Here is a 22,702-nt window from a genome sequence, read left to right as displayed (position 1 = left end):
AGTCCAGGCTCTCGCCACCTCCGCCCCGCAAGCACTGCATAAGCAGGTTCACTGCCTCCAGCCTGGAGATGGCAAGTGGCAGCCGCGGTTTGGAACCAACCCACAGATTCCTCCTCTCAGTGTAGTATTTTAAGATGCTTTGAATTCATGTCCACATTTTAAAATGGGGAGATTTTGCAAGAAATATCTGGGCTTCTGCCTCTTTCTCTTTCTTTTCTTTCTTTCTTTCTTTTTCTTTTCTTTCTTTCCTTTCTTTCTTTCTTTCTTCTTAAAATTTATTTATGATAGACATAGAGGCAGAGACACAGGAGGAAGGAGAAGCAGGCTCCATGCCGGGAGCCCGACATGGGACTCGATCCTAGGACTCCAGGATCGTGCCCTGGGCCAAAGGCAGGCACCAAACCACTGAGCCACCCAGGGATCCCCCTTTCTCTGCTTTCACTTTCAGGACAAACAAGAGTTTTTCCCGACATTCTTGCAGGGTGACACCTGCTGGTTGGTGCCCAGTGATGGCTGCTTCCCCCAGAGGGCCCAGGGCTCCCTCTGCCAGCCCCTTTACCCCAAGCCGCTCATTTATACTACACCTTTTGGGTCTGAATCGGGCATCTGATCTGGGACCTCTACTCTAGACTGTTCGTAGGTCTGGTCTACTTCCCACACCATCCTCCACGGTCTACTTCCCACACCATCCTCCACGGATCTGATGATACTGATGTGATCACATCACTCTGATCAAAGGCCTCTCGGATAGTTTCCATGGCCTACAGAGGAAGCCCTTAAGTCCTTACTGTGGGGGACACTGTCCCACATGGGCACGTCTTCCTTCACCTCCAGCCCTGTCTCCTGCCACTCCTGCCCTTACGCAGAGCCCTGCCCTACGTTCCAACGGCGTCTTCTCTCTGTTGAGATCACATCATGCCCTGAGCAGGTTTGTCTTTGTAGTGATTGTGACCTGTGCCCGAAGACTCTTTTTCATCCTGCTCCCTCACTTTGCTCCTAATCTCCCTTGAACACGCGGTTCCCATGTCACGGAGGCCAGGAAGCCTCCCCGGACTGCGCTAGCTGGTTGCTCCACCTTGTGTTTCTACAGCGCTCGTACTCGCCTGCTGCCGATCTATCACAACGGGACCCAGCTGATACACCTTTCCTCGCCCAGAGAGCTCTCTGAAAGCAAAGACTGGCTTTTTCGATGTGTATGTACAAGAACTCGAGCTGATCAAGTTCACACGTAGAGCAGACACTTAGGCCGGCGTGGAAAACGGACAAATGAGAAATGTTTAAGTCTAGGGACGCCTGGGTGGCTCAGTGGTCGAGCGTCTGCCTTTGGCTCAGGGAGTGACCCTGGGGTCCTGGGATCGAGTCCCGCATCAGGCTCCTGCAGGCAGCCTGCTTCTCCCTCTGCCTGTGTCTCTGCCTCTGTCTCTCTCTGTCTCTCATGAATAAAGAAATAACATCTTAAAGAAAAATAAAAGGAATTTTTAAGTCTAGAAAGATGCTGGCTACAAGAAGGAGCCTTAGACTCGAAGCCCGAACCCTAAGAGCCATAGGAGTGTGGCTGGCTGTAGGGAGCCACGTAGGTCTGGGACGTCACCTCCCGCCTCTGCCCCGCAGGCCCCCATCTGTACAGCAGGGCTTACGACAGCGACCTTCTCTGGCTGCTGCAAGAATCACATGTGATAGATAGGACACAGAAGCATGCAGTCAAGCGGAAAGTGATCGATGTTACTTCTGAATTGATATATAGAACTCATCCAGAGTGACTTTACAAGATGATTTATCTTTCTTTTATGCCTTGATAACATCACTAATATGGACAGTTCTCAGGGGGTGGAGGGGAGAGCACTGCAAATTATCTGCAGTGAGCCATGAACTTGAGTGAATTTTAGAGCACAAGGGGAGGCTAAACCATTTAATTAAAAAAATTTTTTTTAAGATTTTATTTATTTATTCATGAGAGACACATACAGAGAGGCAGAGACATAGGCAGAGGGAGAAGCAGGCTCCATGCAGGGAGCCTGAAGAGGGACTCGATCCCAGGACCCTGGGATCACGCCCTGAGCCAAAGGCAGATACACTCAACCACTAAGCCACCCAGGCGCCCCGAGACTAACCCATTAAAAAAAAAAATCCTCTCATTTCACCCAATCTCTGTACAGATTCGGACGAGGTTCAGAGAGATGCAGTGATTTAGAGTCAAGACTGTTTCGTGCTTAAGAACTTGGTCCCTCTCATTAGTCAGACTCAGGTTTAAACACAAGCTCTTCTCGCTATTAGCTCTGGACTTGGGTACAAGCTACCTAATTACTCTGAGCCTCAGAGTGCTTACCGGCAGGATGGGGATTTCAAAAGCAGCCAGCTCATGGAGTCTCGGGCATGATCACAGGGGCCAAGGCACGAGAAGCCCTTAGCTGGTCTCTGCATGGACCTGGCGCACATTCCACAGCTGACCCTGCAGGCAGGGCCCCCGACTACACGGCTTGGCACAAGCCAGTGAAAGGCCTCAGAGCCCAGGCACCCCGATTCCCATCCTGGCTCACCTCAGACGGGAAGGCCCGTCACAGGGGCCAGAAGGGCTTCGCATGGGTGAATGAGAACGTGGAAATGTAGCCTGACAGATACCATGACATTTTCTCATTCCTCCCGGATGTCAGACATTTGCGCTTTTGTTAAGAGTTTTCCTCTCACAGAAAAGCTTGAAATTTTAAGAGGTTAAATGTTTTACAATCTTTCAAATGATTATAGAAAAAGAGAAAGAGGGAGTGAAATGGATGGTGACCAAAGACTGTCATATATTTTAATTTCAAATATGCAAATCAAGGATCTGGGTGCAGCAGGCTTGAATATGCATGACCTCCGGACTATTAGCGTTATTGGAACGATAAAAATTTCATGGGGAGCAATTCAGTTGCCTCCATGGCTCAGAGAACAACTGTATTCCAAGCCGGGCATGGAGACGAGCGCTGAGTCATTATCCAAGCCCTGGCACCCTTCTCCAACGGTTAGCTGAGCTGATGACTTGATGGAATACAAAGAGGACCTTCCAACTAAGAAGTCTGGGCATGACCCCTGCTGAAGGGGGAGGGTGAGCCCAAGAGAAGGAAAGAGACAGGAGGAGAGGCCTGGCTTCCCCTCCCTGGCGGGACCTGCCTGGCTTTACTCTGAATCACTCAGGCCAGCGTCTCTCCGGCCGCTGTTGGCAGGAAGAGTAACAGGGCCTACCCGAGAGCAACCCAGGCAGGGAGAGAGGGGCTATCCAATTCTCAGAGGAACCACAGAAACACAGGGAGCTGAAAGTGTGGGCGTGCACCAGTCGATGCACCCGAACAGGGAAACATAAATACAAATGTGCGTATGCGCACTAGCATTTTATAAAGAAATGTGAACTTGTGTCCATACTTGTTGCTGGCAACGTATGTCCCTGCCTCTAGGTGTACAGGTGTGCGTGTCCAGAGTATGGGTGTACACACTCAGGGCAGAAGCTGTGCAGTAAGTGCCTAGAACATGGCCTTCAGTCTTCGGTCCCCTCTCGCTATGCAGGGGTATTGTTAACATTCAGCTGTGCAGAGTGGCCAAAGGTATGGCACGTCTCAAGGACAGGCCCGCTGAGCACTCTGCAAAGCTTCGGGATTCCCTTAAAAGTGGTGCTAGGGGAGCTTCCACCTGCTGGAGAGGACTCATCCACGTGTGTCAAGCACCACCCAGAGCCAGTGTCCTCCATTCCACAAAGGTGCATGGCACAGGCGGAGCAACCGGAGGCTCTCGCGGGCTACGGGCACACCTAGCAGGCAGCGTCCTATGGATGTGCCATTAGGGACAGAGAGGGACCCGGGGGACAGATAACGGAAGGACAGAGTCAGACAAGCAAATGTCTGGGCCTGTCTCAATCGAATCTGGTCCTCTTGTTCTTCTAGAACTGGTTCCTTCTCCTCCTTGTCCCACTGTCCTCTCAAAACAGTCTAGCACACAGCAAGGACTGAAAAAAAAAAATACTTCATACGTGTGATGGAGTAAGAAACTGTGAGCATCTGGAAGTTCAAGACCAACCCCTCCGAGAAGGGAGAGTTATTAAGCAAGGTGGCTCTTGCGTTTTTCACTTATGGAAGCACAATCAGGATCCTATAGGGCTACTGCTGGGGCCACTCCTGCCGAGCAATACCAAGGCACCTGACTCATGTCTGCTTGGGCTACGTCTGCTCCTGTAAATGCCCCTGGGTCCCCCCATGCCTGGCCAGCTCCTCCTCATCCTGGGGACCAATTTTGCCTCCTCTCTTTAGCCTTCTCTCACCATCCCCTCAGCCCCCCACCCGACCGTGTTGTATTTGCTGTGCCCTCACACGCCCATGGGTAGCTCTACTAGGCACGGATCGAGGGGTACCCGGGCTGGCGGCTTTCACGCTCCTGGAAGGCAGGCCCGACTCCTGCCCTCAAAGACCTCGAAGCTACCAGAGCGGCTCTGGGGTCCGCGGCCCATGGCAGGCGGGCGGCCGCACCTACCTGTACAGGAAAGGCGCGACGGTGGCAGTGTTGGGGTGGTTATATTGCTGCTGGGGCTGAGGTAGCTGAACACTGACGGTATTGCTTCCCGTGGTCTGCGTGGTCCCGACGGACCCGCTGACGGTCTGGCTGCTGATGCTGTGGTTCAGGGTGGTCCCTCCGGGGCCTTTTCCCTCTGAGGACGCCAGGCTGGAGGAGGAGCTGGAGTGTCTGCCATCCAGCTGGGGCTTCTGCTGGGGGAGCCCCGAGCTCGGCTTCCCACCCCGGCTCCGCTCCACCTCCTTGGAAGGGGCAGGGGCACTTGGGGATTTTCCGGGCATGCTCTTCATTCCGGGTTTGGGGATCCCACTGTGGGAAGGGGCGGCAGCCTCTTTCTTGGCACTGTTGAGCTTCCCCCCTTTGGGGATGAAGCTGGCGATCTTGGAGGACTTTTTTGGCACCTCGGTCACCACCGCCACACTGGGGTCTTCTTTTGGCGCCTCTCTGAGCTCAGGCCTTTCTGTCACAGAGGCTCTCTTGGCGAGGTCCTTGCTTTTCTCCTTTTCCTTCTCCCGCTGTTGTTTCTCCTTCTCCTTGTCGCTGCCTTTTGGGGAACTCTTCTTGTTGGTCAGCGCCCGGCTGAAAGTTCTCTGGGCGATGCCCTTGAGCGCAATCTTGGGGCTGTTGGACGCAGGACCCGCCACGGACAGCGAGCGCCCAGTGGCCTCCATCTCCTCGCTCTCTTCGAAGGTGGGAAGGATCTCGAGCCGCTCACAGCTCGTGTCCCGCGACCCTGGGCCCTCGCCTGCCTTGGAAGCCCCTTTGCTGTTGAAAAGCTTTAGTTTTTCCAGCATGGACTTCTGATTGTTGGGGGCCGGCTTCATGGCTTCGGGGGTGGGCCTGGGGGTCTCGGGCACGGGCTGCTTGACGGAGAGCATGGACGACGTGGCGCTGTGCTTCACGCTGACCGACTTACTGCGCCAGGGCTTGGAGGCAGCGCCGGGCTGGGGGATGGCCGAGGAGGCGCTGCTGTTAGCGGGGGTGGAAGTGCCGCCACTCTCCAGAGGAGCAGGTGCATTTTCGCTCATTCCGGGGTGGGAGGATGCTGGGCTCGCCAATGGCTCTGCGGAGATGGGGAAGAGAAGGAAAGGCGAGTTATGCCCACGGACCTGCACCGAGGGGGAGGGAGAGGGAGGGCCCAGCACTCTCAACCCAGATGCCAGATGGCTCCGTCACCCGCCTCGTGCACTACCTGTGGTTAAGTTTTAAGTCCTACCTTCCTTCTGCTCTCCCATCACACACCGTTCACCTCCGCCGTCACATTCCGCGCAAGGCACACCGATCTTAACGTCAACGTGTGCAACGCACAATCAAGCATACGTTTATGGAAAAACCAACAGAAACCTGCATCAGCACTACGGGGTGGAGGGAAGTCGTAGGAAACGCCTACTGCCTTGAATCATTCAACCCACAACCCAAGTTCCCAGTTATGCGAAATAATTGGGAATTAGCCAACTTTATGAAAATGCAGGAGAGACATTAAAACAGGACAAAAGAAAGAGAGAGAGAAAGAGAGAGAGAGAGAGAGAGAGAGAGAGAGAGAAACCAAGCAAAATCTTTGCAGAAGAATGATTACCCGAGGAAGTTGCTAGGTCCTATCAAAGCATAGATGTTTTTCCTATGCAGACACTTTGAAAGAGGTACAGACATGATTCAGGCAAGTCTTAAAAAAAAAAGAATTTTCAGCTCAAGAGTATCAACTGCACAAGGCTTCACCGTAGGCATGAAAACACACAGGTCATCTGAAAGTCAAGGCTTCCCCCTTGGCGCTCGGGGAGGCTTTCCCCAGCCAGACTCTTTTCTCAGAAAAGCCGCAAGCCATTTCCAAGCTAGGATCAGAACGCTGCCGAGCAGGCTGGGTTCCGAACCGGAGTTCGGCTCCCGACCAAGGCGGCCCGTGTTCCAGAACCGGGGCCCGCGACGGCCTCCTCGGGGGGCACGGAGACCCACGCAGCCCGTCGCCCACCTTGGGGCAGCTGCCCGCCGGCTGCACGGGGGCAGACAGGAGGCGCCGCTCCAGCCCCCCACGGGCACGTCCGCGTCTGCAAAGTCACCGTGACGGGACTTACCTAGCAGCGGCCACTTTCTCCCGCAACGGTTCCCCAGGAAAAATTCTCCAACCGGAGAGGCTGCTCTTCCAATTGTCACAAGTGTTTTCAGTTAAACTGCTCATGTTTCTAATTAACTTTTGTCATCCGCAACTGCTCCAGTGCCCAGAAGCCTGGCGGGATTAACGGCTGCTTCTTCTGCCTTTTTTTTTTTTTTAATACCTAGGTTCCGCTGCCTTCTAGCAACAGAGTAAACTGTGTATAGAGCGGCTTTTTATGATTTAAAAGTCAACGGCCGCCAAAGCCGAGTGCAGGGAGCCCCCGCGTGGGACCCGCGCACCGAGCCCAGAGCGCTCCCGGCAGAGGAACCCTTCCCTCCTCTCGCTCCCAGCTGCTCCGGGAAGCCACAGCTCCAGGGTGATCCAAAGCAGACCTCCCAATGTTTTAAAACACATACATCTTCCTGACTTACTGGGGATTTGGGTTGGGAGCGGGGGGTGCTGCACAATCCTCCCTAACAAAACTCACGGGGCGTTGTTGGATCTTTTCCTGGGGAGAGCCGGAGACTGGCTTGGAAACAGGCTCATGAACCCACCCACACAGCCTGCCTGTCAGAGGGTCTCCACAGGCCTGACGCTGCCTCCGGAGGGCCTCCTGGTAACAGGAGGCGCGGTGCTAGGCACACAGCGAAGAGGGGTTCAGTGCCTCCCTCTTAGGAGTAAGGAAACTGAGGCTCAAAGGAAGGCTAACAGCTGCCCTGAAAACCCATAGCTGGACGTGGACACTGCTGGGACTTGAGCCCAAGTCTCCTGACACAGTGCTCTCGGGACTGCATCATCACACCTACCTCCTTTGATGAAGGACGTATTTCAACAAGGGCCCCTTGAGAGTGCTTTTTAGGTATCAACTTTCCCGCTGCTCAGGTACCTTCACGACAGCCTCGGCGGGGCACAAACCAGCCCAGCCCCTGGAAAGGAGGCACCTACCCTGCAGAGGCCGGCTCTCTGGAGGAAATACCAGTGATCTCCAATTCCGAGTTCCAGTTCTCTTAGGACAACAGGTCTTCCCCTTTACCTGGGCTCAGATCACTCGTGCCAACATTCATTCATTCAGTGCGTATGTCAGACACTGTTCTCGGTACTTGGGATAGATACATCAGTGCAAAACAACACGGCCCCTGCCTTCATGGAGTTTACGTTCCAGCAGAGAGGAACAGGTGATAATTTTTTTTAAAGATTTTATTTATTTATTCATGAGAGACGCAGAGAGAGAGGCAGAGACACAGGCAGACGGAGGAGGAGCAGGCTCCCTGCGGGGACCCTGATGTGTGACTCAATCCCGAGACCCCAGGATCACACCCTGAGCCACCCAGGTATCCAGGAACAGATGATAATTAACGTAGATAATACATTTTATCATTTGTTGGAAAATAAGTGCTAAACAAAAGGGGGCCTTCGGGGGGCAGGTTGTGACAATGTCCTCACAGGAACTACATCACACTCAGAGGTGCGCCCCTCTTCCCTGAAGAAGTCTTAGGCACGTTCCACTGAGCGTATGTACATGGATCAGTACGACTTCTCTGCTCCCACACATTCCTTGGAACTTCTATAAAGCCTACTTGAGATGGTTTTGACAAATGCCCCTACCTAGCATGTCTGTCTATTTGTAACACTAACATACACGGCTAGGAATTAACCTAGGACTCACTAGCTAACGACTGATCCAGATGTAAAGAGACACCTGGTTCCCCTACGTGATATGTACAGACCAAGCTGAAGGAAAGGGCTCACAGGCCGTAGGTATGACGAATACTCACACTGTCCCTTCTCAGGCTGTGCCACAACGGCCCCCCTGAAACTCCCACTTGTCTTTTAAACCCCTGCTCAAATGCCTTCTCTGTGACGGTGAGACCCTACAGCTGAATGAATCACTTGGTTTATATCACATGGCATTTTTCCCTACTCTTTATTTTCCTCGACATTGTTCATACCTTCCCATAAATGGATTGTAGAGGTCCACCTATTTACACTAGGTTCTGGGAATACAGGGGGATAAAACACAGCTCCTGCCCTCAAGGAACTCACTGTCCAAAGAGGCAACAAGCCTCAAACACAGAACAGACAATACAAAGGACTGTAGACGGCTGTACGATGTACCACGAGGCCTAAGGGTCGGGATCCATCAATTCTCCCATTTGGGAAACCTTCATGGAGCCAAGGACCTCTGAATTGTCATACCGTATTTCTGCTCTAGGTTGGCTGGCTATCCCCCTGTGTCCACTCTCCCTGGCTCATCTTTGTGTGCTATAGCCTGTCAGAGCATAGGAAACACTCGTGACTTTGGGGTTTTTTTGTTTCTGTTTTTAAAGATTTTATTTATTTATTCATGAGAGACACACAGAGAGAGGCAGAGACATAGGCAGAGGGAGAAGCAGGCTCCATGCAGGGAGCCCGATGTGGGACTCGATCCCAGGACTCCGGGATCACAACCCAAGCAGGAGGCAGATGCTCAATCACTGAGCCACCCAGGCATCCCCATATGTGGCTTTTGAATTATAGGTTGGTAGTTTTGGCTTTTGCTATTCACATTTAAGGCAACAGAGACACAGCCTTAGAGTCATTAGAGTTTTATCATAACTTTTTAGCCTAAACTCCGGCAAAAACAAAAAACAAGATCAGGACTCAGAGCTTCAGGATTCCTACTTGGTATTTAGCTTGGGCTCCCCTGGTTATGGAATCATGGGGACATGTCAAGGCTACTCGTCATAGCTGGAAAAGGTAGAGATGATCTGAATTTGGTTTCTAGAACAGGAGTCTCCTGAGTAGGGCAACAGGACACCAGAGCACCTGAGGATAAGACCACCTACACTTTGCACTTAGGTCATGGCTAGAAATCCCCTTAATCCTGAGAGGATCTCCAGGTCATGAGTGGTCTTGACATGTTCCCATCATTCTGAAGGTATCACATCAGTGACGTTGGCTGAAGAGGCTGTTTGGGGGCTGTTCCTCTTTCTTTGGAAAGCAGCCATTTCTAATGCCAGGATTTTGTGATTCCTAGCACAAGACTGTCCCTACCATGCTTCTGAGATAGTGAAATAAATATGAGAGATGTGGGTAGGTGAGCCAAGCCTTAAGCCTTGTCACCAACCAACACTGTGACCCTAGATGTGCCATTTTGCCCTTCTGGGCCTCAGTCACCCCATTTGTAAGAAAGAGGATGAGCTATTTCTCTAGAGCCTTTTCAGCTCTGCTTCCATTTACATCTCAGTGAGTCTCCAAAGGCCCAGTGAGGCTGGGGCCAGAGAACGCAGCCCTCCCTAAGTTTTGTCATTACTCCGTGCTCTGACATAACAGGTGTTTCTTTACCTTCAAGCATTCCACCTCCATGGTTCTCTTAAGATGTTTACTAGTGAATGTTAGAGAAAACTGGCTGGGTCAAGGAAGAGTCAGCTTTGAATGAGGAGCTTGTGAATTCAGAAATGCTAGTATTCTATGAAAACAAGCCTGGGGGAGGGAATGTGGGGAGAGGTCTTTAAAATCAAGAGGACTTCTCTCCCTAATAAGGACCAGCTCTAGTTTCTGTTCTCATGTATACAAACCTTTGTTAGAGCAAAGGAATCTAAGAGGGAGAAAAGAGAGAAGCATAAAAGAATGTTCTGAATATCAGCATTTCTCCAGCAATGGTATGTGGGCCACGGAAAGTAGGGGAGACTATTTTCAATGGCACATGGATAAATATATTTTTTTAAATTTTGTATTTGAACTCATTTTAATTAACATATACTGTATTATTAGTTTCAGAGGCAGAGGAGTATTTTTTTGTTTTGTTTTCAAGAATTTTTTTTTAATAATAAATTTAATTTTTTTATTGGTGTTCAATTTGCCAACATACAGAATAACACCCAGTGCTCATCCCGTCAAGTGCCCCCAGAGGAGTATTTTTATATTATAAAAGCCGTACTTATTTTATTGCAGCATTAGAAGAAATAATTAGAGTTCATATATAAATTAACAGTTTCATGGATATTAGATGTAGATTTAAAATTTGAGTCGATTTAAGGAAAATATAAAACAAAAATATGAGCAGTTCACAAATTTGGCAAAACTCACTCAAGTTTGTGAAAGACTGAAGTTGGGGAAACACTTTTCCATTAAATCAAGAAATACTTATTTTATGTATACATATTTAATAAATATAAGTACCTCCTTATTTGAAATCCACTGTTTTTGGAAAATGTAATCAACAAACTAGAAATCAAATCAGAAGTCCCAAATTAGAACTAGTCAGGTTCAAACTAATCCGAAATGGTTACTTTTTAGAGTTTTATTTATTTGTATTTGTTTAGCACCCATTCTGCTGAGAATGGCAAACATGACCAGGCCTTGTTTAGCCAAAGAAAATTTAAAGAATAACGGCTTTAACAAGTTTTAACTACCAAACAGTTAAGAATGGCACATTATGGGACGCCCAGGGGACTCAGAGGTTAAGCGCCTGCCTTCCGCCCAGGGCATGATCCTGGGGTCCAGGATCGAGTCCCACATCGGGCACCCCGCCTGCTTCTCCCTCTACCTATGTCTCTGCCTCTCTGTGTCTCCCATGAATAAACAAATAAAATCTTAAAAAAAAAAAAAAGTGACACATTACATCACATCCAACAAACATTCAAACATGCACACGCAAAACTGAAAAATATCAAGACACACTCTTTTTACATGCAATAAACTCTAATATACTCTACCCTAATTCATTTTTTTAAATGCCTATCACAGAGCCCCTGAACAGATTTTATGAGCCTAGAGGGGATTGCTCCCTGCAGCCTGAACATCTCATTTCTAAAAGACCAGCTTCCAAGGTTCACCCACCACCAACTGACAAACCACCACAAGAAGGAAAAGTCTCATTTGAAACACTCCAGACAGGATGTCTTTGAAGAAGAGAAAAGGCTTTTTTTTTTTTTTTTTTTTAAAGGGTTTAGGGAGAACATTAATCCTCCTGTGGGGAGGGGGAAAGTTTGGTTTTTCTGGCATCCAGCCTTAACCTTCCCTGACAGTAACCAAAATACTTTCTAAATGAAAATACTGTCTAAGGCAGATAAATAAGCATTTCTTCCTCTCTCCCTCCAGGAGGGCCAACACTGGCCCCCAGTCCCTTCTGTCCCCAGCCTCCCAGTTAGGGAGACGTTGGTGGTCCGGTCCTGATGCCAGCAGGGGCACAGGGAATGTGTTCTAGGCAGGCTGATCCCAGCTCCTGTCACCCCCACTGTGATTTTAAACCTGCCCTGGGGACGTTTCCCGCCTAAATCCTCCCAATACTCTTCAAGAAAAGACCTGATAATTGGGTCTGGGAAAATGTTTGTAATTCCCTGTAATTTGTCAAGGTGTCAATCTTGAGCATTCAAATTTGTCAGAATAATTGAAACCAGTTTTTTCTGTTTTTTCTTTCTTTCTTTTTTTTTTTTTTTTTGGAAAGTCCATGGACTCTAGCCACACAAGCTGGAGATGGTTTTCAATGTTGCTCAGTTCAATTTCTCTACAATTTTGTTAGTCAGTCACTAGACCACAGAGGGACACAGGAGCCTCGCTCAATCCATTAAGTGGTTCTGACCTTGAACCTGACCAGGGAGCATTCTCAGCAATGCTATGATCAATGTCTAATATTAAGGGGATGGGCTTAAATATAGTTTTCTGTTCAATCCTTCTTGCAGAGGATCATTGCAGATACAGAAAGAGAAAGGGGGCATGAGAACCACCAAGGAAAATGGGCAGGAAAATACCAGGATATAGAGTAAGAAGAAGCTAGCTTTGGGACCCAAACTCTAAGAACCTTCTTCTGTCTACAATTCCATAGACTCTGAGAACATCCAAGTTAGAATAAGGATGATGATCTACATAAATATTTTTAGAAAGTTGCACTATTAACGCAGTCCCTATCAACAATAATCTGATGGAAAAATGGGCAAATGGACATTTCTCCAAAGAAGATATACAAATGGCCAATTTGCACAGGGAAAGATGTTCAATATCACTAATCATCATGGAATACAAGTCAGAAATACACTAAGATAGCACTTCACACCCACTAGGGTGGCTATTATTAAAAAAAGAAAAAGAAAAGTCTTCGTAGAAGACATTGAGAAATTAGAACTCTTGCGTGCTACTGTGGGGATATAAGATGGGACGGCCACTGTGGAAAACAAAATGGCAGTTTCTCAAAAAAATAAACATGAAATACAACCCAGCAATTCCACTTCTAGGTATATACCCAAAAGAAATGAAAGCAGGAGCTTAAACAGATATCTGTACACCTATGTTCACAGCAGCATTATTCATAATAGTCAAAAGGTAGAAGCGATCCAAGCATCCATCAGAGGTTAAACAATGGATAGCGTTTGGATAAATAAATGGATAAACTAAATATAGCATGGACACGCAATGAAATATTATTTCAGTCTTCAAAAGGAAGAATATTCTGACACACGGTACAACATAGATGAACCCTGAAGACATTATGCCAAGCAAAATCAACCAGTCACGAAAGGACAAACGCTGTATGAGTCCACTTGCAAGAAGTCCCTGGGGTGATCAAATTCATAGATACGAAAGTAGAAGGATGAGGGCCAGGAGCTGACAGGAGGAGGGAATAATGAGTATACAGTTTCAGTTGGGGAGGACGAAAAGTTCTGGAGATGGGGGTCGTGGTTGCACGACAGCGTGAATGTACTTAATGTCATGGAACTAAACATTTTAAAAATGTTCATGGAACTGAAAATCTTTTAAAAAGATTTATTTATTCACTTGAAATATAGAGAGAGTGAGCGAGCATGAGCCAGGGGAGAGGGAGAAGCAGGCTCCTCGCTGAGCAGAGAGCCCAATGCAGGACTCGATCCCAGGATCGAGATCATGACCTAATCTGAAGGCAGACACTGGAACTGTACATTTTTTAAATGGTTAAAATGATAAATATTATAGTAGGTGTATTTTAACCACAATGAAAACAATCAGACTGTTACTTGGCCGCAAGTGACACACTATTCTGGCCATCATGACCTAAACCTTATTCCCAGTTCTTAGCATGGGACTGGCACACACTGAAATCTCAATAAATGTTTGCTAAATTTCTTTTTAAAGATTTGCATTTATTTATTCATGAGAGACACAGAGAGAGAGAGGCAGAGACACAGGCAGAGGGAGAAGCAGGCTCCATGCAGGGAGCCCAACGTGGGACTCGATCCCGGGACCCTGGGATCATGCCCTGGGCCAAAGGCAGACGCTCAACCGCTGAGCCACCCAGGGGTCCCAATGTTCGCTAAATTAAAGAAAAAGCATCTCTGCTAGTTAACGAATCGCATGAGATTGTATAGTTTAGAATATTACTTCATTAGTATTCTTTTACCCTAGCTTGAAAACAATTTCTGCTTCAAAGGAATAAGGATCCTCTTTAATAGACTCTAGAAGGCAAGCAAATTACACCACTTGAATTCTTCTTCCTTAAACTGGCCATCACCAGCTCTGTGGTCAAGCTGTTTGCGACGAGGACTGGCATGCCTTGTCATCCTCGTCGCCCCCCTTGCCCCCCACCACACCCACCCTCAGCCCCTGCTTTACCTTCCATACCTCCCATTCCAGGAAACCTCCAGAGTCCCCAAACCAGAGGCCATCGCTTTCTATTGGAAGAGCCTTACGACTCTGTTGAGGCTCCTCTGGGGTCCCTGGCACTGGCCTGCAGGCACTGTGGTGAGCAGCTGCACTTAGCTTACTTGGGAGAACGGCTGATGTGCTAGTGGGTGCCCAGAAATGGTCGCTGGAAAAACCAACAAACAAATAAAAACTCTTCCCCATGCTCAATCCCTCCATGTGGCTCAAAATTAAAAGCAGGTGCGCCTCGCTTTCGCCTCTTGGCTCATTATGCCAGTTTGTTCCCCTTAGAGCTAAGTGAACCGTAAAGATTAGAAACTTCGGTGATGCTTTTAGTGGTTTTTTGCTTCTACGTGTGGTGGAAATTTTGCTGCCACAGGTCACTGAAAAGGTCAGGTCCAAATACTCCAGTGTCCTGTGAGGGTGTGGCCAGAAAGAAATGTGCAGAATGCGGAAGTGTATTATCCTGCTAGACGGCAGCCAGCTCTTCCCCGTGAGCCACAGGCTTCCCGGTCCTCCTCGGTGACTTTTCCACCCCAGAGGAAGGGGAAGAAGGGGCTCTCAACAGCTGGAACAACTGCAGTTGCTTTTTTAATATATGACAAGGTCATTCTTTTCCTTCGGTGGCTTATTTTGGGTAAAACAGGTGTGACACCATGGGTCACGAAATCAATTGTTTCTCTCCTGGTAGTGAAAAGGCCGCGGACGAAAATAACCGTGGTCCTACACAGCGTTCACTACGTTGTCTCCAGTTTTACAAGGTACTTCTCTTCCAATCACCCTTCATGCCATAAAGAGCTGGGAAAGCTAAACAAAGGTTAACCTCCTGGAAATACCACTATCCAGTTGCGCTTACATCTGACCTTGTAGTAAAGTCTTATGAGAGAATTCTTAAAAATCTCTCCCTCCCTCCCCCATATACTTGATATATCACAAGGTGTCCTGCACATATTTTTAAAAGCCTCCCATCTCGGCTGGATAAGGAGGCAAATCATTTTCTGACAGCTGAAGGAAGATACCTTTGAAAATAAACTGTTCCTCTTCTTTATCTTTGTTTTGTGAAGGCACATCACCCTCACAACACCCCCTTCCCCTCTCTTGAACTCTTTGCTCGAAATCCCAAGTAATAGGTTTCAGGAGAAAGCTTTTGTTTTAATTGGTCAAGCCATTTCTCTGTCTTGTACCATATATGGCTATGAGAAAGCACAAAACTGGACGCAGAAAACGGTCTCCCTTGTGTTAAGGGTGTATGAAATTTCAGAGAGATTATAAATAGTTTACAAGGGGCAAATCCTATTCTTGCAAGAGGTCACTGTCCACAGCTAACAGCTCTTTGGCAGAGCACGATGGTTGTATGCTATTGTAAATACATCCCTCTAAGAGTGAGTTAAGGAATTCTGCAGGCTTTCTCCCCTAAGATGCCAGCCCAATCTTCCTGCTTTCTCTTGGGGCAGAAGGTGGGCACTTAAAATAGGAGCCTTCAAACCAGTGTTAGGCCAGAAAGCTTTCCGATGAACAATGGAAACAGGCATTTATAGAGAGAAGGGGTTCCAAGGTCAGGTACGCTTGGAAAATGGAGGGCTCAGTAGTGGTCAGTTTCCTTGCATTGCAGGACTTTTTTTTTTAATTAAAGATTTTATTCATCCATTAGAGAGAGAGAGAGAGAGAGAAAGACAGAAGGAGCAGAGGGAGGGGCAGATTCCCTGCTGTTCAGGGAGCCCAACATGGGGCTCGATCCCCCAATTCCAGGATCATGACCTGAGCTGAAGGCAGATGCCCAACTGACTGAGCCACCCGGGTGCTCCACCTTGCAGGACTTCTAAGATTCTTTACTAGGCTTACTTGCACTAGGCAAATCCAAAATGATAACACAATAGTTATCATTTCTTTTTTTTTTTTTAAGATTTTATTTATTTATTCATGGACACACACACACACAGAGGTGGAGACACAGGTAGAGGGAGAAGCAGGCTCCATGCAGGGAGCCCGACATGGGACTCGATCCTAGGTCTCTAGGATCATACCCCAGGCTGCAAGCGGCGCCAAATCGCTGCGCCACTGGGGCTGCCTTGGTTATGATTTCTGAATGTGTTTTGCCCTAAACTGATTTTATGGGATAGTTTAAGGTAATAGCATATCATGGCATGCATTTTGGTAAACACGGTGTTAATGGAGAGAGCCAAAAATGGGCACCCCACCTAAGTCAGTTAAGACAGCTGTCCAATAGGTAAGAGTCTAACCAGAAAAACTATACAAGGGAGAGGATGTACCCGCTTTCCCCCTGTGAAGTTACAATCTCGTAGATCTCAGAATACTTTCATGATACGCATTCTGAGCATTAACTACCCTTAATGTGTAATCTTCTCCCTTTTATTTCAAGAAGATTCATCTAAGGCTCTGCACTAACACCAAAAGACCGCATGAAAACGAAGCAGGCATAACAGCTGCACCGTGGCATGCCTGAAGATTTCTCTCAACAGTTAGGCTCACTGTAACGCAGTCCTACAACACGACCGCGACGGAAACGGATGCGATCTTGGCCTGTGTTAATACGAGAATGACATTCAGAACAAGAGAGGTGAGGATCTTGCCCTGTGGCACCCAGCTCAGACCAGGGGAGAACGATGCAATCCTCAAAATGTTGGACCTGGGAAGAGATCCGCTACTTCAGTCATTCATTTCCCAGGAAGGGAACGGACCTCTGGGGGCAGGTAATGACTTCTCCAAGGTCTCACAGTTGGTCAGTGAACGACACAGCTGTGGATGAACTCAGGGCTCTGAAATAAAGTCGCTTGGCTGGCACTGCTCCCAAACCTGGTTATTCGGCATCCCTGGGGATGGACCCGAGCAGCTGGACCTTTAACTGGCTCCTCGGGTGACTGCCGTCCACATGAGCTTGGAAGACCACGTGCTAAAGAATGCGAACCTGGGCACCTGGGTGGCTCTGTGGTTGAGCATCTACCTTTGGCTCAGGGTGTGATCCTGGGGTCCTGGGATGGAGTCCCACACCGGGGTCCCCACAGGGAGCCTGCTTCTCCCTCTGCCTGTGTCTCTGCTTCTCTCATGAATGAATGGATGGGATCTTTAAAAAAAGAAAGACATTCTCTGAAGAATGTGAGCCTTACTACTTCACACCAAGGAACGGCAGCTCTCCCCACATAAGGGATAGAATCTGAGGACGACTGTAAACCACTTCCACAAGGAAAGGCTGAAAGTGACGGAGACACTCAATTTGGTCAAGAGAGGACTTAGAAGCAGGCAAGAGCAGAAGAGCTCTTACTAGCAAGGTGGCTGGCTTCTCCCTTTGACCTTCCTGCCCCCAACACTGAACAGCAGGAAAAAAAGGGTTAAAGCTACACCTGTCAGACAGGCCCATGACTCAGGTGGGCTCTGAACGAGAGTGTATGTGGTCTGCGAAAGGCCAAGGACCCTTTAGAGCACTGAGGGTGCAGAGCCCGAGGTCCACAGAGCAGCTCAGGGGGCGGCCAGGGGGTGAGAGGGGGGATGCTGAAAGCAATTATGGAAAGAGGGATTTGGGCCAACCTCCTTTTATATGTTCTCTGCTCTGCTCCTACCAGAGCAGCTCGCTTTACATGTAAGATTTTATTTGACAAAAGGTTTCTATGGAAAAAACCCCTCTAACAATATTAATAATCATATATTAATAACAGCCAACATCTACGGAGCTTACACTTTGATACCGTGCCAGAAAGCTTTTTTTTATTATACCTTCTCTTTTTTATTTGCAGGATAAATCCAGTGAGGTAGGTAATAATGACTCCATTTCACCAATGAGGAAACTGAGGCACCGAGCTTGAGAAGGTCACCAAAGATCAAACACGTTACTGCCAAGCACCTTCTGTTTTTTGTTTTTTTTTTATTTTTTAGAGATTTTACTTATTTATTCATGAGAGACATAGACATAGGCAGAGGGAGAAGCAGACTCCCCGTGGGGGAGCCTGATGCAGAACTCGGTCCCAGGACCCTGGGATCACGCCCTGAGCTGAAGGCAGACGCTCAACCACTGAGCCACGCAAGCATCCCACCAAGCACCTTTTATCTCGAGGTCCACATAGGTTAGCCACACGCCCAGTGACCCTACCCCAAGAAGAGACAATGAACTGACTCTCAAAGTACATGCTCCTTTCTTGGTACACGATATACAGTATTTTCATCAAGTCTCTGTCAACAGCTTGCAGAGACTCTACAGCAAAGTTCCCTGACCCTGTAACTTCTTTCCTGAGGAAAAAGAGCATTTTTCCCTCCAGGAAGGTTTTTTTTTTTTTTTTTTTTTTTTTTTTTTTTTTTAAATGGGACCGTCAAATGACTGAGCAATAATTTGAGTATGGTTCTTGTTCTTCAAAATTTAGGATGCTGGCAAAACGTAATCTTTCTGCTGTTATTTTTTCTGCCAATCAAAATCAGAAGCCAACCAAAGAACCAGCTTATTGTATTTCTCTGGGGGAAATCAGCGCAGAGGCCGAGAGCTGAATTGGACTATTATTCACCATCTATGACTGTATTATGCCAAATGTGCAGGAACAGAAGGAAAAAAAGCAGTCATTTATTCTGATTCTGCCAAATATGCAGACACGTGGTATCAGATAGATCAAATAATTTCAGGGCTTCACGGATGTCACTGATCCACACAGACTTCTGAGCCTTTTCGCCTGACGGTTGTCTCCTTAATGAAAAGACAGGATTTTTCTTCTGAAACAAATGAAATACGCTGAGGTAGAAAATGCCCCCAGAGACTGCTCACCGGCTTTACTCACCCAAATCAGGAAGCAATTTCCTCCAGGTGCCTCTGTTTTGTTTTATACAACAGCCTCGGCTGTGACAAGTTGGGGGTAGATTAAATTTTTGTAACCAGAGCGCTCATTCAGATGGATCCCAGTAACTCTTCTGTGAGGCTAAGGTATCATTTAAAAACAAAGATAATCCTGATGAGCTGGAAAAGAATGCCACGGTAGAGGTCTTATGCTGCTCTGTGCTCGTCGTCCCACCTGGAGAATTCTGGAATCACAGAACTCTGTGGATGGGTTCAAGTCCAACTTAATAGCTTGGTAACCTGGAGTTACTTGCTTAGCCTGCCTGAGCTTCAGGTTGTACTCAGAAGTAATAATAAAACCAACACCAATAACTACCATTTGCTGAGCACCAACCATGCACCCGGTACTGTACGAAGCAGTTTAAAAATTCCATCTAACCAATCCACTTCATGATTTCATGAGTTCATGCATAAGCATCTTATGAAGTGGATTTACTGCAGCTCCGAGATGTCATTATGGCTGGGAAATGGTAGAGCAAGAGTTTAAACGCTGAAGCCCATGTTCTCAATCCATGGACTCCAGTGAACGAAAATGGTGACCAAAGCTTGCTTTCTTTGCCAAGAGCAGCAAAGGCATAAAGACAGAAGAGCATCCTGCAAGAAGTTCTGCATACAGATTCATCATCTTCCCCCCTGCTAACACCGGGCTCAGAGCGAGGTACAGCTGTGCCAATTACGGTGCCACTTCCCTCGCTGGACTGGCACCGGCGGGTACCCCAGCAGCCCTATCTGACCTGGCTCTATGGAGAAGACAGAACTGCCCTTCTGAGGCCCCATGCGTTTGAAAGCTCCCACCTTTTGCAAATAGCTCCCTACGGCCCCACCCAGGCCAGCTGCAGGTTGTGGGAAGCTCCCCCTTTGTCTCTCTCCAAACCAGGGCCGGGTGCGAGGCAAGCTTTGGCCCGTGTGCCTCATCCACCTCACCAGGCTTGCTGGAGGCAGCCCAGTGAACACACAGCTCTCACTGTCTGGTGAGATGACTCAGACACTCCTGGCAACATCTGCTCTGTTTCTGTAAGACTCAGAGGGCTCTTCACATGAATGACGGTGAAAAGGGATCCAAGGAGCTTCTCACCCGTCTGCAGGGCTGTGAGATATAATGTGGAAACCAGGCCGCTCACGGACCAGCTTGGAGGTTTTAATGCACACTTATGCATGCCAAAGCTTATTAAATGTTGTTCCAGGGGATCTTTGTCATCTTGAATAATGAATTCTGGAGGTACAGTAACCAGGGATAGGATTGGGGCTCAAAGTTATTTGGCGATGTTTCTCCTTGGAATCCTGAAACCACCTCAACGTTGAGTGTTTGGTCCTCCATCGGTCCTATCTCATCCCATCATTCCAATATTTTTGACACTTCTGTTCCAGGTCCCTCCCCAGGTGTTGGAGGTATAGCTACACAGAGAACACAGGAGGTTTTCTATGCCTTTAAGAAGTTCTAAGTCTCGTAGCTGAGACTGATCATAAAGCAGAAGTAACAAGTATGAACTGTGTGATAAGGGAATGTTTATGGACCTGTGGATCACAAAGGGGGTCACCTAACCTAGAGCGGGAACAAGGTGGGGGATGAAGAAAGCCTTTCAAGCCAGGTTTTACCACCCCTGCATAAAGCTTTTAGAACATGATTCCTTACAAAGTATTAAAAGGAAAGAAGGATCTAGTGATTCAAATCAAGTGCACAAGGACAAAATTATATAGATTCTCTGCTTGATCGGGGTAATATCTGGTCAGCCAAATGCATTCGTGATCCTAATCATATCCTGGCATATCCATTGCACCCAGGCATAATGAAAAATGGGACATATAACTCAATCAGAATGTGATTCTTCCCTGCTCACCCCACACGCACATACTCTTCACTCAGTGCACGTACTGAATTTATTTCCACAGTGACGGATCCCTTACAAGCCACCTCCTGGAAAAAAAAAAAAACAGGCATGCAGACTCTTTTCTTTCACTCTTTTCTGAACCTTGATGACAAGCTGAAAGCAAAGCTGATGTTTTCAAATAATATAAATCAGAGCACTGATCTAGTCACTTTGCACTGTCAATCCAGACACCACAAGTTCAAGGCTAACCTTCCTCTATCAAGAGACATCTATCACAGTAATGAAAAAGTAAATGAGTGACAGAGACCCAGTTTTATATTCCCAATTTGGGACCTAACGGAGGAAATGGAGGCAGGAAAAGACAATCAGCATTAACCTCCACCAACTAGGATTCAGTGGGGCAGCCGGGTGCTCTTCCTGAATCTTTGAAAATACCCCCGAGGAGGGTGGCACCAAGCCCATGACTCAGGCTTAGGGAGGCTGAGTCACTGGCCTGATATCACACAGCTGGTGACTGCAAAGGTGAGACTGAAGCCAAGGTCTCTCCACCAGGTTATAGCTTGTGGCCTTAGCCTCATTCTCTGTAATAGACCTATGAGAGCAAAGCTGTAACCATGGGGGGTGGAGCAGGGAGGGGGAGGATTGTGGAATGAGAACAGGTAGCAAAATATTTGTGGAAGCCACTGTGTGTTAGGGTAATGAGAGGACCAGAGTTTCTGTTGGGATGGGAGAGAGGTCTCCAGTAGGACAACCACTTGATCCACTTGATCAACCACTTGGGCTGGAAGCTGAAGCCCTAGACAGCGCACCTGTGTTGCAGTACAAGGAGTAAATTGCCTGGTTACATCAAACAGAGAGAAAAGAGGTAAAGGAAGTGAGTGGGACAAGCAAGCCAGGGGCTGTGATATGCAGCATTTCTGTCCCTGTGACATCACAATAAACCATCACAAAAGTTACTGAACGATAGGAAACGCTGGCTTCTGGATCAGGATGCTGGGGTGGAATGGAGACAAGTTTCACAGAGATTGGCTGCGGGAAAGCAGCCTATGGGAACCCGCAGAAATCCAGAGGTAGGGTCTCGACCGGTCAGTAAGATCTCCCAGGAGCGGGAAGGTCTTTGCGAGTATCTGGCCTGGTTGGTGCAGCTCCAGGACCAGCGGAGATCTCTTAGCTACACCAGTTTCTGCAACAGGGGCCAACCCTGCAGCTCCTCCTCCTGGCCTTCGTTAGCTGTCCTCTGCCTCATACAGCACCGCCACTTCCCTAAGCTCTTCCCCCTGTGAGGGTCACGGCCCCACTCAGCCTCTTCTCATCAACCATCCTCTGTCCCTTACAGGTCTTAGCCCTTGGTGCTTACTGCTAGCCCGGTGCAGACTCAGCTCACTTTAAGTACTCCTCCTCTGGTAGAGAGGTCAGCAACTAGGGCCTGAAGGCCAAACGTGGCCTACCATCTACTTTCGTAAATAAAGTTTTATTGTAACAGTCATGCTCATTCATTGACATCGTGTCTATGGCTGCTTTCTCACTACAGTGGAAGAACTGAGTTACTGCGACAGAGACTCCATGGCCCGCAGAGCCTTAAATACCTACCATCTGGCCATATAAGGGAGAATTTGCTAAGCCTCACTCCTGAATATTAATTCCTTGATGCCAGGGGTTCTGTTTCATCTTATCTCCAGTACCTGATACCAGATAAATGCTGCTTGACTAAGTGGGCGAATGCCTGCAGGAGGGATAAACATCATGAAGTCAGGAGCCTAATAGAGTGGTTACCGCAAAGACGCTAATTAAAAATGCTTTAAACCACTAAAAAGAGATATTCTGGTT

At 48.0% G+C, this 22,702-nt stretch overlaps 1 protein-coding gene across 6 annotated transcripts in view; it reads right to left on the bottom strand.

Annotated features, from left to right (window-relative positions):
- Window positions 1-22,702, bottom strand: part of NAV2 (neuron navigator 2) — a 722,151-nt gene that overhangs the window by 172,712 nt on the left and 526,737 nt on the right. For all 6 annotated transcript variants that reach the window (XM_049099111.1, XM_025459747.3, XM_025459751.3 and 3 more), the window contains one exon: window positions 4,495-5,596. In XM_049099111.1, coding sequence (XP_048955068.1) covers window positions 4,495-5,596 — 1,102 coding nt within the window. The remainder of the gene's footprint in view (window positions 1-4,494; window positions 5,597-22,702) is intronic.

Source organism: Canis lupus, chromosome 21 (assembly GCF_003254725.2).
Source record: "Canis lupus dingo isolate Sandy chromosome 21, ASM325472v2, whole genome shotgun sequence".
Lineage (NCBI taxonomy): Eukaryota > Metazoa > Chordata > Mammalia > Carnivora > Canidae > Canis > Canis lupus.
The sequence above is the reverse complement of the archived record's forward strand: the minus strand, read 5'-3'. Positions and strand labels throughout refer to the sequence as shown.